The sequence below is a fragment of the Hyposmocoma kahamanoa genome, unplaced genomic scaffold (assembly GCF_003589595.1).
Source record: "Hyposmocoma kahamanoa isolate Upper Pololo Valley unplaced genomic scaffold, ASM358959v1 202, whole genome shotgun sequence".
NCBI classification, from domain to species: domain Eukaryota; kingdom Metazoa; phylum Arthropoda; class Insecta; order Lepidoptera; family Cosmopterigidae; genus Hyposmocoma; species Hyposmocoma kahamanoa.
In genome coordinates, this window is record NW_020653726.1 from 17,554,574 (window position 1) to 17,571,356 (window position 16,783).

Here is a 16,783-nt window from a genome sequence, read left to right on the forward strand (position 1 = left end):
GGACTTTACGCATTAACTACACGCAATCGAAACCGACTTCATGGAACAGAGATCGACTGCATGCAGTTAACGCGTTAATGCGTGAAGGCGTTATTAACTTCATGCAGTCGTGGTCTCGGCTGTATGAAGTTGATTACGACTTCACGCTTTAACTGCAAAACATGCCATCAATCTGTTAGCAGCATAAGACGGAAACTGATGATTTATAGGAAATATCTAGTTCTTAGGTTTTCGCGATTATTACACATAGGAAATGAAACTATTTTTCCGGAAAAATAGTTTCATTTCCTAGATTTATAGGAAAGTTTATATTTATGGGGTGGAGTGGGTTGACCACGATGGCAAGCATTATTGTGTATGCCATCGATACGACAAGAAGGAACGTTTGAGATGCACCTCGAGAGAGGGATGCAAAGGGGAAATTGACTACCTTCCTTATAGACAACCTTTATAGAACAGTCAACCTCACCTTCTCGTGGTGCACCATGCTATTCAACGAACGAGACTCCGGCGACATTTAAACATTTAAACAAGTGCCTTTTAAATATAAAATATCCTACTCTCTTGCTGTAAAATAAGCTCATATTTCTATGACGTATTTAATACGGAAAAGGGAGAAAAAATTGCATTGAAACATTTCTAATAACATCGGCCTGATTTTTCCGCGCATGAATGTAGTAAAAAATAAATATTTTGCGGAATTTCGTGTTTTTTTTTTATTCAGTATAGTATAGTCCATCGTGTTTCATACCCCATAATTCATTACTGTCTTCTGTTTTCATTATCAATAGAAAAAAGTTAAATTTGTAATTTAAATTTGTGTGTATTTTTTTAAATCGAAAAACCGATTTTCCGAATTCAAAAGCTATATTGGTTCTCACACCGAACTTAGGCGCTACGCAGATGGAGTAACTTTGATCATCGAGTTTCGGCAACTGGCAACTCGCAACTAGCTGTTTATGACGTTATTCATATAATTTCAAGAAATCGCGCAAACGTAGCAACTTCTGTTAAGAGTTTCGAAATCCGTGATTTTAATTGCTGCAACTAGAAACTTGCAAATTTGTAGCGGTTGTCTCCAGTTGCCAGTTTCCGCAACCGGCAACCACAACTCGTGAAGCTACTTCACTTACTCTCCGTTCCCCGCAGCGTCAGTCTTGACCGTGGATTTCGAAAGTTTATAAAATTGCGGCAACCGGCAACTAGGCCTTTTAGTTGCTACAACCGGCAACCGTCAATGGAAACTTGTAAACTGTTGCCAGTTGCGTCAATTAAAGTTGCTCCACCTGCGGAGCGCTTTAGGAGCTCAGAAATTCATATTTTTGGTTTATCATGCAAAATCTGCAAGATCGATTAGTAAATTGTATTCGAAACCAATTTTTACTTGAAAATTAAAATTAATTTTCTGCGAAAATTGATTGTTTTCGCAAGACCGATTGAACTCCCATGGTGGCTACAAATTCCTCAAATGTTTTTGTTACACCCTACATATATGTAGAGCAAAAACTTCAAACCGCGTGCTGTATGTGGACATATTGTATACTGTGCTCCAAAACACAAATCATCGATACTAGTAAAAAAGCCGCCAGCTTGAAATTAAAAATAGGCTGGACACGTCTGCCGCATGTCAAGCAAGACCACCAAAGAGTGGATCCCTCCAAACGCAAGACGAAGACGTGGAAGGCCCAGATGGAGATGGCGTGACGAGCTAGATGCTCATATGAGATCTTGGCCTAAACCGGTGTTAAATTGCGTTAAATGGAGGAGGGTAAGGGAAACCGTAGCCTGCGGTAGGATTACAACAGCTGATATGAAATGAACATATAGCGTGATCTAAAGTCAGCTCTCGTAATAAGTCTGTAGTTTCACAAAAACTCCATCAGAGTCACTTGGTACTACCCAGAACACACGCTTATCATTAAAAAATCCCTTAAAAAAACTCACCGATCTGATTGTTGACTCTATTGTCAGACTTGTGCCGGAGCCAGTCCTCGTATCCTTGCTTCACAGCCGACACCAATACTACGAAGCTGAGTGGCGCTATACTGGTTATTGGGGATACTGGACTATCTGCAATAGGCGTATAGCCTCTTGTGAATTATGAAATCCACTTATCGTCGTCTTAGAGTGAATACCTCGTATGTGATTTCTATGTAATTTTTCAGGGCGAAAATAAAAATGTGGTGTAAAATGTAGTAATGCGCAATGATGTTTGTAGTTAGCATTTTAATTACTTAAATTATACCTCTTTCAGATACTATATTACTATAATAATATATTTGATCAAGAAGTTTATAAGTTTTTCTTCAACAAAAATCACCAAATACGAACTATGTGATAACGCGTATGCGAGATTTTCACTCTAAGACGACGTTACATATGTGCTTAACACGTTACTGCACCGGATACCGTAACTACTCAAGCCAGCTATGTATTTTGTGTCTATTCCGTTTGCTAATGCTCGTATGAAATAATATTTGGATTTATTCTGAATTTCACTCCGGCAGCATTATAGCCATTTAACGTGTCATTTGAATTTTGATCCGCGGTGATCACACTTGCAATTAGAATACAGCGCGCGGCAATAGATTGATGAAAAACTTAAGGCGGCCTCTCACGCTTCGTGATTTTACAGCCAATACCGCAGATTCCGTCCATTTTATATTAACAATTAACCAATTACAACCTACGGCGTCTAAGCGACGAATAATTATCAGGTAGAGCTTGAACACCAGCAAATTGCTGAGATTTTTACCTTCTTCGACGCAGTTTTAAGCCGTTGAAGAGTATATATATATTTCAATTAACTAATTACAGATGACACCTCAATACCACTAATTTAATTGGCTCCCCATTCGCTATACATTGATTCGTTCACCGATATGGACGCGTAGACATCACGACAGACGACCCTCTTCTCATAGTGCGGGGGTGGGAGCTGATCATTGAAATCACGGACCGTTTGAAGCCGCCTTTATATATACAATCACGTGTGCGAAAAAAATGGCAAAGAAAAAATGTCTTACTTACCTATAACAACGGAGATTATAGTAACAATAAGAAAATAGAAGTTAACGATTCTCCTGAACTGTTCGGCAAGATTTTTCGGCAGGAACATGAGTAACGTGTACTTGGAAGTCTTAATCTTGTTGTGCTTCTTCCGGTCGTGATGTTCGGAGCCCACTGCTATCTGCCGCGTCTCCGAAAAGGATGAGACTTTGTTGCCCTAAACATAAACAATAAACATAATAAAAAGCTGAATAGGCCTATCCGAAATTCTACCACAACTGTAACGGATTTTAAGACCGGAAATTTCAAACAAAGAAAAATTTCATTTGGCAATCTTTGTTTGTCATCTCTGATATGACCGGCAATCACGTTTATACACTATGGTATCTCAAATCCGGCAAGCCACGTGTACATACATCAAAAGGGCTCTTATCACATGAAACTCATAAAAATAATATCGACGCTTAAAAGGCAAAAAAAGATAAGCGACAGTTTTGGTCATATTGAATTATATTTGCCGTTGAAATTAGCTAATGTTTCTGATTCCAACGGTATACATAACTCAATATGACCCAAAAGTGTCGCTTATCCCATTTTGCCCTTCAAGTGTCGATAGGACCTACATAAAACACATTATTATGTTTATATGTGAAACTTATAACCCTCCTATTTAAGAACAGAGAAGTTACAGACTAATTTTGTTCGTTGAATCTCTAAACCTCTCTTTAAAAGTTGTAATTTTACAAATCCATGGCTTTCTAGAATAGTGGTCTATCTCAAAATCAACAAATTCATCAGGAAGATGGTTTAGAAGCAACTGAACCATTATGAAGCCAATGCCGACGAATCATACACCGGTCCATATTGTCACTTGATTATTTTAACCAATAAAAACTCTGTGTTTTTTTATAATTAATTAATTTAGCATATTCTAGAACACCTGTGTTATAAGATTAATGTAAACTATTTTGCTTTGAGCCATTATTCTTGAAAAACAGCGAATTGTGTCCTTTACACTAGGAGAAAAAATTGCATCTTTTAAATTTGAACATTTATGTAAGAAAGTTTAAATGTAACTAACTTACTGTAATTAATGAATAATACGCTATAACCACCATAACAAAATACGAGATTTCATGGTTATTTGTCATGTACAGATTGTTAAAAAAATCACGACTACGGTAGTTTATTATTCCAATTATGCGAAATGTTGATAACAATGCTTTTGAATTTCCCCATTGGTCATATTCTGGTAGACCCATAACGTTTTTTGCTCTGATGGATTAGTTGGAAGAACACGAACTGGTAAATAATATGGTGTAATCAAAATAGTGACAGACGTACTATTCACACGAGGAACAAAAATGAACTAGCTATACTTGACAGTCGTCTTCAAAAGTCACAATTTCATTTATAGACTTTTACAACATTTGACATCCTTGATGGTGCAGTGGTTTTATCAACCGAAGAACCACGATATGTCCAATTAGAGAAACGAACTTGTCTAAATCACAGAGCTCTGAAAATAATTGCGTCGCTCTGGTAGTCATTGTACAGAGAGTACCTTGGTATCAGACGCAGTTGTGGTACAAGTTTAAAAACACCGTGAAAGAAAAATCTTTATTCTGCTTAGGTAGAATAGAATAGAATTGAAATCATTTATTCTGCATAAGACCACGGCACACACACATTGCATTACTAAAAAAATACATAACAGTTTGCGACTACAAAATCAGATGTAAAGCAAAATCCGATAACAAAAATCCATGTCAGTTACCAGTTTAGCTCTGGCATGTTGTTACGCGCAATGTCTTTAAACAAATATTGTAAATATATTGTAGATCTTAGAATAATAACGCATAGAATGATAGTTTCATATCAAACGAACTGTCATAGGTGAGGCAAGAATCAAATTCATGTAGGCTAGTTTTAGTAAATATTTAATTAATTTTCGGTTTTAGTGAATATTTATATAAAAATGCAAGTTGAAACGCGTTACTTGCTTGTGAAATGTGATGTTAGTATCTATTTTATGTTTGTCTGCGGTATTTTTACACTCATTTACCGCACATTTCGTCATTTTTAGCTAAAATTCTTGAGCTGCTCGCGGTGCAAGTTGACCTTGAGCACTGAAGGCCCGCCAGCTCGTGTAGGCCCATTGAGAGCGCTTCAATTTGCCTCACTTAGCGTGTACGGGCTAGGTTTCTATGCGTTATTATTCTAAGTTGTAGATAATGTTAACAAGGAACTATGTATGTATTTACAAAAATTACTCATTATTCTTAATTTGCGTTACGACATCTAGCAACGTGGCGATTTTGTTTTACCTACGTAATGAAGGCATTTTGAATTTGATTGCGTATTGAATATTGCCGGCATGTCACTAAGTCTTTTCCAATTTTTTTTATAATGACAAGACGAACAAGTCGTGTGCCTGGCCGTAAGCAACATGCCCATGTTGCTTATCCATAACAGTTGCCGTACCATTTAGGGCCTTAAATCGCAAAGATCTGAGGGGCACTGCCACTGCGCCCGTCACCCTGAGACATAAGTTGATAAGTCCCATGTGCCTATAATTTCACCAGCATCCTTACCCTTCAAACACAGTAATGCTGACATTAGTGCTTGGCGGCAGAAATAGGTAAGGTAGACCTGGACGAACTCTTTCTCATGGCGCTCTACTAACTACTAATCATAATTTGTTTATAAGGAAGTAAGAATAATAATAATACCGTAAAATATCGTATTGTGAAGGAAAATATCGTGAGAAAACCCTAAATCTCAATGTAAAAAGATAAGTGTAGTCCCATATGTACATTAGCCAGCATAGAGAACTGCGATCCAACTTCTTCTAAATTGTACAGAAGAGACTGAACGGCATAAAAATGGCATAAAAATTTGCTGGTCACATCGATGTCTATCAAGCTACTATATTTCCTTTGCATTTGGACCACAAACTAAAAGTATTACACACTAATATGTCACATCGGTTGGTTTATCGCAGACATTAGAGAGCCACATGTAGTGTTGGGTCATGGAACAACTTCCATTTTGAAAAAATCAATTTCTTCAGGACCGTAAATATTTTCTTGAATATTTTTCCCAAATTGTATATAAACGTTGAGCAATGTTTATACAATTTAATTTTATAATTCATGCTAAATAAAGATATATCTAAATGTAGAACATAATATGAGTTTTCCAATGACAATTAGCAAATAATTTTATTAATAGTACAATAAATGTTATTATAATCATATTACTTATATATAAATTATAATTATTTACTTTCCAAAAACTAAATTAATTACAAATGTCAATCCGCAACGTAGGTTTCGTCAGGTTTTCAAATTATATTTTTCAGATAATTTTTTTGAAAAATTTCCATTGTTAAAAATTTTTCGGAGGGATAGCCACGTGGTCCCGAGTCCGAGTGCATCTTGTCAGTGGGTACAGTCACATAGAATCATCCCTTGAATGTTCACTGCCGAATTAAATAATTAATATAAATTAATTATGGAATAATAAATTTAACTGCCCCCGTGGCGTGAACGGTTACCATGTCGGAATGCCACGCAGAGGTCCCAGGTACGATTCCCGGACCGGGAGAAATATTTTTATAGCCTACATTTATTTCTGTCGTGAGTTTAGGTGTAATTTGTGGTTGTCTATATGTGTGTCCATGGCACCCGCGACACAGGGTTTCCTAGTGCGGGGCTATGTTGAGTGTGTGCGTTATTATTATTATTATAAATATCACACAATACGCTAACAGTTCGTTAAAGTCCAGGTGCTATTAAGTATCTTCGCTCACAGGGAAGCCTGTGAATTCAAAGCTGACTTTTGTTCCACGTGGACGTAATCGATTACCTAACAAACGTGAAGTAGGTAGGCGTGTAGTAACTAAGTGTGTAATAATAATAAAGCTGCGCGTTTTGGTAGATAAAGTTATACCAATTTTGGAGAATGGAGGTGTTTGCACCGTTGTGGGCGTATAGGTTGGACGTACCTAAGTGGAAAAATACCACGTGTCCTGAATGTAATTAATTTCGCTTGCACGTTTATATTGCGAACGGCTATGAAGTCAAATTCCCTACCTATAGAATTAATTCCTGAAGGCTATAAATTAGGTCTTTTCAAGGCGAGAGTGAATAGGCATTATTTAGGTGCATGTTCAGTCGTCGACCTCATCCTCACTTTCCGTCAGGTGGAGGTCAAATGCGCACTATTTTTACATAAAAAAATTTCAAAATTTCCCATTATTGGTAAAATTTCTATTGAATTGATATTCAATTATTTTTTGTGTAATTACTCCACTAGTTTGTTATAATTATTAATACAAAGATCGAACATTCAGAAAAAACACTCAGAAAAAAATCCTTCGATCCGGTCGGATTCGAACCGACGTCTTCTTGTATACCGTGGCAGACGCTATACCAACTAAGCCACGGAACGAACCAACGGACCTCACGAATTTTTCTATGTGCTTGCGTCGTGTCTTTGCACTTGGTCTTTCAACGACTTTTTAGTCGTAGCGCCATCTATGAGAAATCAATGACAGATTTATCACCCAGTTAGTACCTTTACAGCTACCAGTCCTGGCGAGAGATGTCGCTATTCACTGTATTAATTAAATTTTTATTGAATTGATATTCAATTATTTTTTGTGTAATTACTCCATCCGTCCTAAATCCGACCGGATCGAAGGAATTTTTTCTGAGTGTTCGATCTTTGTATTAATAATTTCCCATTATTGGATTAAAGGTTATATAAAACTATACGAAATGTAACTGGAAAAATTTGTGTAGCGAAACACAGCAGTCGCTACAAATCTCTTTTGTATGTATTTTAGTCTCTATAAAGTTTAGTTTTTTATTTAAATTCTAAATTTAAATGAGTTTAGGAAATGAAACTATTTTTCAGGATTTAAATCGCGTATATTTGTTTTTTCAAACAAACCAACGTTTCGGGCCCTTTACCAATGGACATGGTCACGGTTGACTGAGGTGATACAGTCTTCAACCAGTTATGTCTAATATTGATGCAAACCACCCTATTTTTTTCATTATAGTTACAATAGTTATTAATTAAATACCTTATTTTTAATTTTACAAAAACATTCCAATTTACGCTACATTAAGTTTTACAAATTATTTTATTGAATGAATTTTTATTAAGTTCAATTTATTATTTATTAATAATAGAAATTAGAATAAACTAAAACATATTAATTAGTACTTGTGTTGGACAAACAAAGCTAATTTCAAAGAATTTCAAGCAATTTTCATTTTAATGTAATAATTATCAGTACAGAGTACTAAAAAACCGACCTCAAAAGTCATTTCTTCCCCCAGTTTGCCATCCTTAAAGGGGGAATATATTCTTAAAATTTAAATGAAGTACGCCCATTTACTACAAAAAAAGAATCATGAAAATCGGTTCACAATTGTCCGATTAATCAAATAACATACACACAAAAAATATTACAGTACAATTCAGAACTTCCTCCTTTTTTGTAGTCGGTTAAAAAGTGTGCAATGTGGCAAGGGTACAAAGTACATATTTTCTTTCTTTATCTAGCCATTAATACGTTACGAATGTAGCATATGAGGATTAGATTATTTGAAATCGATTCGCGAAATCCACAAATATTTTATAATATGATATTTTAATATGTCTATTTCAAAGAAAGATATTTGATAAGATGGATTGAAACGATATCCATTAAATTTTAATCTGGCGTTACATTATTCGGCACTGATTGTACATATTACAAATTAAAAAAATTCACATTACATTTGAATACATTTATCATGGAATATTTATTTGAAACATTTTAGATTGAGAATAGCTAGTAATAATAAAGATCTCGCGTCAATATGTATGTGCGTCAATATACACCTTGAATGCGGGTCCTATTCTTTTTCAAACCAACCCCTAACAATATGATGAGGTATGAGGTATATATGAGGTAGATAGGGTTCTGTAGAGAACCGTATTTCTTACGTTTACAAACTTGAAAGTTTTTCATTTGTATTTTAGTAGTATAATGACATTAGTCACATATTCCATTTAACTGGTGCCAAATATGACGTAATTCTATTTCGTGTGAAAAACGATAATTATATTTAGTTTTTTTTAAATATTTTCTCAATTCTCCAAAAGTGTTACTTTTCGAATTTCAGCACTTTATCATTGAAACTGTTATGTAATCACAGATTTACAGGAGATCCAAAGCAATGCTCCAACTACAGTTATGACTCGCTCGTGCAACGGCGCACCGACTGCCGGCAGGTGGTATAAATATTCAGTTATTTGCGGGAGGGATAACCACGAAACCACGGATTTTTGTCATCCAAGTACGCAGAAGCTGTATAATAAATAACCTTTAGTGTAGTGTTTATTTTTTAATTTTAAACCTCGTAAATGACAAATTTTTAATATCAAACGGAATCTTATTACAGAAGCGTATACATTGCCCTAAAAGAATGCAACACCTAATTGAGCTAAACAATATTTTAGAAGTGACGAGAATCCCTCTGACATGGCAAAAAAGAATTTGTACCCCTTGGTATAATAAAGCGTTATTTATTTATTTATGTGCAACACCAACAGATTACACATAGAAAGGGATTCGCTCTGGGCCTTTTGGAGGGAAAAGTGTCGTTTTTATTTTGACTTTCAATTATTTTGTGAAATCTAGTTTAAAGTGGAATAGGATAGTGGTATTGTCCCTTAATCGAAGATTAAAACGCGAAATTATACGAATCTCGAACTAAAATACCCGTATCGGCACGTTCTAAGGGATCCCGAGTCAATCCAAGCACGTGCCTCAAATTACCTATCCTCTTTGTGGTGACCATATTTACAGAAATATAATTAAACGTTTATGTTTTCGGCTGAAGGACTTTGTTTCCATGGCCGAAAATAATTAAAAAAAAAACACATAGAAAGTAAGATAAAAGGACAACATTTGGTAAGGCACAGTTCTTATGTATAAGAAGCCTCCCGCAGTCGGGTAATGAAAATAAAGTATTACCTAATACGTAGGAAACCACAATTTACCTTTAAATCTATGGTAAGAATTATTAAAAATGTCAAGACCAGTTGAATTGCAATCATTAATTTTGTTACATAAGAACGGCACATTGTACACAATGGGCAGTATAATTATAAAACAATAACAATAATAAAAAAAATAAAAAATGTCACTTCGAACTATTTGTGCTCCGTATAAGTTTTATAAATTTAAATGTTATACTTTGTTCACTTCTACAACTTCGGTACTGCAGTGATTATAACGCTTGTGCAAGTTGATGGTTTTGTTATTGTACTGGAAATCAAAGCAAAACAAGTTAAATTTGCCAATGTTTGCTAGCTAAACCTACAGAAAATATTTTTCTACCCTCATTAACGACGGGTGCCAAATCGGCCATAGATAAAAGTGTTGCCATAGAAACAACAAAATAATAATTTGGAAGAATAATTTCTTGAAGGGCTCTTACTCCAATATGAGCTCTAAGAATTTTCTAAGTGCTATGTGGTGGATGTCGTAAAAAAATAACCGAAAAAGAGCAAATGAATGTTGTACCTGTTCTCTAACATTTACGATAAGTTATGTGCTGGATTATCTATTACACAATACAATCGCATGACTAAGGACAAGAGAGGTGCATGAGAGAGCATTGAGTGTTTGAGTAAAAAGCCGAAGCTTGATAACCAGGATACTCCGGTTCGTTCTATGCATCGTGGTGCTTCTACTGGTCAATCGACAATGAAGAGCCCTGAGATAAGTTACGTAAACACTTCGCGCCTCAGGCGCACATGAACAGCTTCTTCTCCGCTGTCCTCACCAACCGAATTGTCTGTTGAGGCCTGTGGCTGTGTTTCGGCGAAAAAACTTCGATAAAAATTATAAAGCAAGAAGTCACTGACATCCTCAACATTGTAATTGATCGTCAAGTTAAGGATAAACTAACATCTATACAAAAGGATTTGTTGACAGTCCAAGACTCATTAAACTTTGTAAGTAAAGATTATGACGACATGAAAACTGATGGAGCAAAAATCTGTAATCATAGCTAAATTAGAAGGTGACAGTGTCAGGACGTCTTCCGTTATTGGAGATCTTTCTCGAAGGCTTGCTATGGCTGAACAACATCTACGGGACAATAATATTGAGATCAGTGGTATCCCCGAATACAGGTCCGAAAATATGTATAATGTTTTGAAACAATCGGCGAATACTGTTGGTAATCCATTGGAAGACAGTGACATAATGCATGCCACACGAGTTGCTAAAATCTCTCATGATAGTAATCGACCTCGTGAAGTAGTAGCGAAGTTTAGAAGTCCTCGTTTACGTGATACTCTCCTTGCTGCAGTGGCTGGCTTCAATAAAAAAAATTCAGAAGATAAACTTAGTTCTAAACATCTTGGTATCGCTGGTGGTCGTGTGCCCATCTTTGTGTCTGAACATCTGACACCAACGAATAAGGCACTTCATCCTGCGGCACGTATTAAGGCAAGAGAGTATGTCTATAAATTTATTTGGATACGTAATGGTAGAATTTATGTACGCAAAGATGAAAAGTCCCCAGCTATTCAGATACGTAGCAATGAAAGTGTCAAATTAATTACGTAATTTTATTTGTCTTTATTTTCTCATAATTATATCGATGTTTTGGTGTTTTTCTGTTCTGGACTGAGGACCAAAACAAATGATGTGTATAACAATATTCTTGGATCAAATTGTAAAGTGAAATAATAGACTCTCGTTATGTGGTGTACTGTAAAGATAGAGTTGTTGCTGCTACCTCGAAACAAGATGGGGAGGGGGTTCTAATTGCTATTTCTTGTGATATTAAGTCTACGCGAGTAGAGAACTGGGAAAGTCCTGGAGAGGATCTATGAGTCATGGTCGATGTTGATATAGAGGGAAGATTAGTGAAACTGGCTTTGTGCGTTGTTTACTTCCGCCTACATCTAGCACAAGAGTTAAATCGGAGGCGGTGACTGGTTTTTTCGACCGTGTGACTCACATTTTTTTTTGTTTGATGCAAACAGAGAGTGTTATTACATATGGTGACTTCAACTTGAGTTTTATTGGTTGAGAACTGGATGGAAATGGTGTACAGATTTTGCCGGTTAACCATGATAGTACTATTGGTCATACTTTTGTTGATTTCATGTTTTCAAGTGGCTTGGGTCAGATGAACGATGTTCGAAATTCTGATGGTAAGATTCTTGATCGGATTCTTACTAATTTACCTGAGATCAGAGTGGCACCATCCTCAGATTTGCTGAGCATATTGGATCCTTTGCATCCGAGCTTAGAGATATTTACTAATTTCTCATCTATGAATTTTCTGTCATCTGGATTGACCGAGTGTTATAATTTCAACAAAGCAGATTATGAGAACATTCAGCGACATCTAAGTGAAATCGAATGGCACAAATGGAACAATTTGATCAATGTGGTAATCACTTCGTAACAAGTTACACGAATGTACAGCCTGATGCGACGGAGACAGAGTCAATTTCTGATCTACAATATTCAGAGTAATCATTTGGTAACATGTCGCGAGTGTATTTCTCTGAGGAGGAAGTTGAGAAAGTTTAAAATGCCTAGATGTCTCTAAGGGCGCCGGCGCTGACGGAATGCCACCGTTATTTTTCAAACTTTGTGCGCACATTTTCTATTCTTTCATTTCTATCCTGTCTTGCCTCGCAAAGCTTTTCGAACAGTTGATCCGTCCTATTGTAACAAACTTTGTGAATCCCTATATTTCTGCACACCAGCATGGCTTCAGGAGTGGTCGTTCAACTCTTAGGAACTTAGTTGAGTTTGTGACTGATGTCATGACCGAGGTTGATAGAGGTTTCGAAGTTGATGCCGTGTATACGGACTTTAGTAGTGCCATTGACAAAGTTAGTTACAAACTATTGATATTGAAATTGATACGCTTAGGTATACATGGCAGTCTGCTACAATGGTTTGGCTGTTATTTAACTGATAGACTACAAGTTGTGAATATTAAGGGACCTGTATTAAATTACTATTGTGCGAAGTCAGGGATTCCTCAGGGATCAATCTTAGGACCGATTCTTTTCACAATATGTGTTAATGATATAGCTCAAGAAATACTGCATTCGAAATTCTCTTTATATGCCGATAACTTAAAACTTTATAAAACGGCACACATCCTAGAGGACGCTAAGCTGATGCAAAAAGATTTAAACGGAATTAAACGCTGGTGTGACGCTAATTGCATTTTGCTTAATACGACTAAATGTGAACATATTAAATTTACTTGGAAAAGACTTCCTTTTGCTACTAATTATTATATTGATTGTACTATGTTACAAGAAGTGACACAAATACGAGATCTTGGAGTTATCATTAGCAGCAGATTGAAGTTTGTTATACACATTGATAGTATTACCTGTAAAGCAGCAAAGATGTTGGGTTTTATAAAAAGGAACGCAAGAGATTTTAAGTGGCCGCGGACCAGGCAACTCTTGTATGACTGTTTGGTTCGTAGTAGCCTGGAATATGCTAGTTTGATTTGGAATTCGGTATATACTGTTCACTCTCAAAGGCTTGAAGGAATCCAGAGACCCTTCACCAGATATCTGGCCTTCACATCTCCGGGAATTTCATATAGATGTCCTTATAACCAGCGATTGGCTCACTTTAATTTAATTAACTTAAGGGAGAGACGTGAACTGCACGACCGTGTATTTTTGCATAAAATCGTAAATGCCTCTACTGACTCAACGGAAATTTTATATCGAGTGAATATCTCAGTTCCGTATAATGTTCCTCGGAAACCTTTGTTTCACATTTTTAAAATATCACGTAGCAGGACTAATTTGGGCACCCATTTTCCAGTGAATAGAATCAGTATGGTAAATGGGGAGCTTTGTAGTCGAGTACCAGATGGATATTTTCAATAATTCCTTGCCTTTGTTTAGATTGTGTATTGCAATCGTTAGCAGGTAATTTAAATGTAATATAAAATAATTATCTTAATATTTATTAAGTAAGTGCCTATCGATGGTGTAAAATCATATAGCTCCTAAACAATAATTAAATTTAATTTACAGTCGAATGAATCCAATTCTAATTATTTCAAATTCAAATTGTTTATTAATCTAATGTGACAAGTAATATATGAATGTTGTGTACTCCTTAATGGGATATGTATTAGAAATTAAAATGATTATTTAAGTATTTTGGGAATGTGTAATACGTATTCCGTGGATGTACCTTATTAAATAAATAAATAAATGAAAATAATAAAATAATTGTACAACAAGGTGGGTCATAAACAAGTTTCGTTATTCTATGTCTGCATAGTAAAATGGAACACAGATTTTTACGCATTCTTGGATTTGGTCACACAACCTTATACAAAAAAACCGACCGCAAAAGTACGTGGAATTACATCTATTTGCCAAGTTTTATTCAAATCGGTTACCGGAAAGTGCGCAAACCCGGATTCATCGCCTAGTTCGCCACTATACGGAGCTTGACACAGGAGATAATAAAAATCGGTTCTCATTACTCAAAGTACATTGAGGGAGAATAACGCCTTGAATTGGAGAATAGCAAAATCAACCATTAAAATAATTGCTCCTTATAATACAATTTAGGCGCTATTTATAAAAATGAATCTTCATGCGTGAACAGCCCCCTTAGAGGTGGATGATTTTCTTCAAAATTAAATGGGACCACTATGGAGGTACCCTCTTTCCAACAAAAAAGAACCATCAAAATCAATTCACAAATGGCGGAGTTATCGCGTAACACACATATAAAAAACACAGTCTAATTGAGAACCTCTTCCTTTTTTTGAAGTCGGTTAAAAAGAAGATCGATCATTCGAGCGCGGCTTCAAGTTAAGGTTAACCTACTTCAATACTCTCTATACGTTCCTAAAGTTTAGTTAAAAAAATTAAGTTGCAATAGAACTCCTTATAAAAGAGTTCGTCAAGGGAAGTACTGCCACCAAGTTTCTGCCGCCAAGCAGTAATGTGAGCATTACTGCATTCCGGTTTTGAACTGTAAGGATACTGGTGAAATTACAGGCAAATGGGACTTTTCAACTTATGTCTCAGGGTGACGGCAGTGCCTCTCAGATCTTTAAGATTTAAAGCTCTGAGTGGCACTGCAACTGTTATGGCGTCTCGCTTACCATCAGGCGCACGATATCACAGACCAAACAAATAGGTACTTCCGTGCATGACATGTTCCCGTTCCTTACGTCTCGTAAAAACAATAAAAACTAAATAATTATCTGGTTACTTTTTGTGACACAGCTCTTTAAATAAAGAAAAACACAATTTGCAAAAGTGATGTCATTCTGGACAAGCAAATATGAATATTTGCGTATTACACTTCATAAAACTAAATTTCGGTTACAGTACTTCCTTATAAGAAAGTACATTATCGTATTACACTTTAATCTCTTCAATAATTACGGAACATGGTAGGCGATACTCCGCCAAACAGATAAGTAAAATTAACTATCGATAATGTTTTGTTTATAAGACAAAAATAGCAGTATAAAATAAAAACGTAAATATCCATACCATAAGATAAGCCAAAGCCTTTTCATACAAGCTCACAAAGAGTATCTTCATCCGCTCAAGTTTAAAAGCTATTGAATCTAAAACTCTACATCCTTGAGAAGAACTAGCACTCATTCTACGTAACAATTTACAAAGTTATATTTTAATAGATTGGGATAGACCTATTTAAAAGTAACAAACTATGATGTAGGTTTGCTAAAACTAAGGATAACCATGTACAAATAATTATTAAATACCAAATGAGTGTTATTTAGTTCATTAAAAGACAAGGATAATGTGACCATGAAGTGTTCGATTAAGTACGCTGTTGTTGGATGTGTGTGTGTGCTTATCAGAAAAGAAAAATACGTGGGGATTTTTTTGGAATTTACATATTTTAATTAGTGTTTGTAAAATTTGTTTTAACCCTTATCTATAAAATATTAGTGATCCTTGTCATTAAGGGTCGTAGAGTGTTAATCAACTATTTAAAAAAACGGTGGTAAGTATTTCCCTGGACGAACTCTTTCACAAGGAGCTCTATTGCTACAAATCACTTAACCTAAGGGTAAAAATCATAATTTATGTACGAAATTCTATTAAAAAATTATGGAGATCACCCACGTTAAATTACATGGGTGATGGCACAAATTCACTCTTTAAGACTAAGACCGTTGGCTTTGTAAATACTAGGAAACCCTGCTGGACCCATTAGTGAAACCAAGCAGTGGAACAAACAATCCAAAAGGAATTGAATTTGTAAAATTTTTGTAAATTAAGTAACAAAAATATCATCGCGACCAAATAATCTCTTTGATCAGCCATTTAATTAGCTGTTTTGCTCTTTTAGTAAAAAGTACCTAATCAATTAACGAAATACATACCTATTTTGTAAGTAATAAAATATTTAAATATATTACCCTCATTTGTTCCCAATGAGCCGAACGACGGAAGCAAAGTGCATAACGAATCCGAGCGTCGAATAAAGTGTCAATGTCACGAGCGCGCTGCAACACCTGTCCCTCACTGGCAGTGCCAGCATATCGTGAGAATTCATACATGTGCCGTACGCAAAATGACCCCCTTTTGCAGCTTTTATTAACATCAACCATTTCATATGAAATTCTATTAAAGTAATGTTTGGGACAAAAAATTAAAATTCTTTTGTTTCAGACGAGTTCCATAATTTGTTAGTAAT

The 16,783-nt window shown here is 35.6% G+C and overlaps 1 protein-coding gene across 1 annotated transcript in view; it reads right to left on the reverse strand.

The window, feature by feature from the left end:
* Positions 1–16,783, reverse strand: part of LOC113226884 (probable phospholipid-transporting ATPase IF) — a 61,549-nt gene that overhangs the window by 29,152 nt on the left and 15,614 nt on the right. Inside the window, exons 2-3 of the mRNA XM_026459679.1 lie at positions 3,031–3,226; positions 1,945–2,070 (exon numbers count right to left, since the gene is read on the reverse strand). Of these exons, the coding sequence (XP_026315464.1) occupies positions 1,945–2,070; positions 3,031–3,226 (322 nt within the window). The remainder of the gene's footprint in view (positions 1–1,944; positions 2,071–3,030; positions 3,227–16,783) is intronic.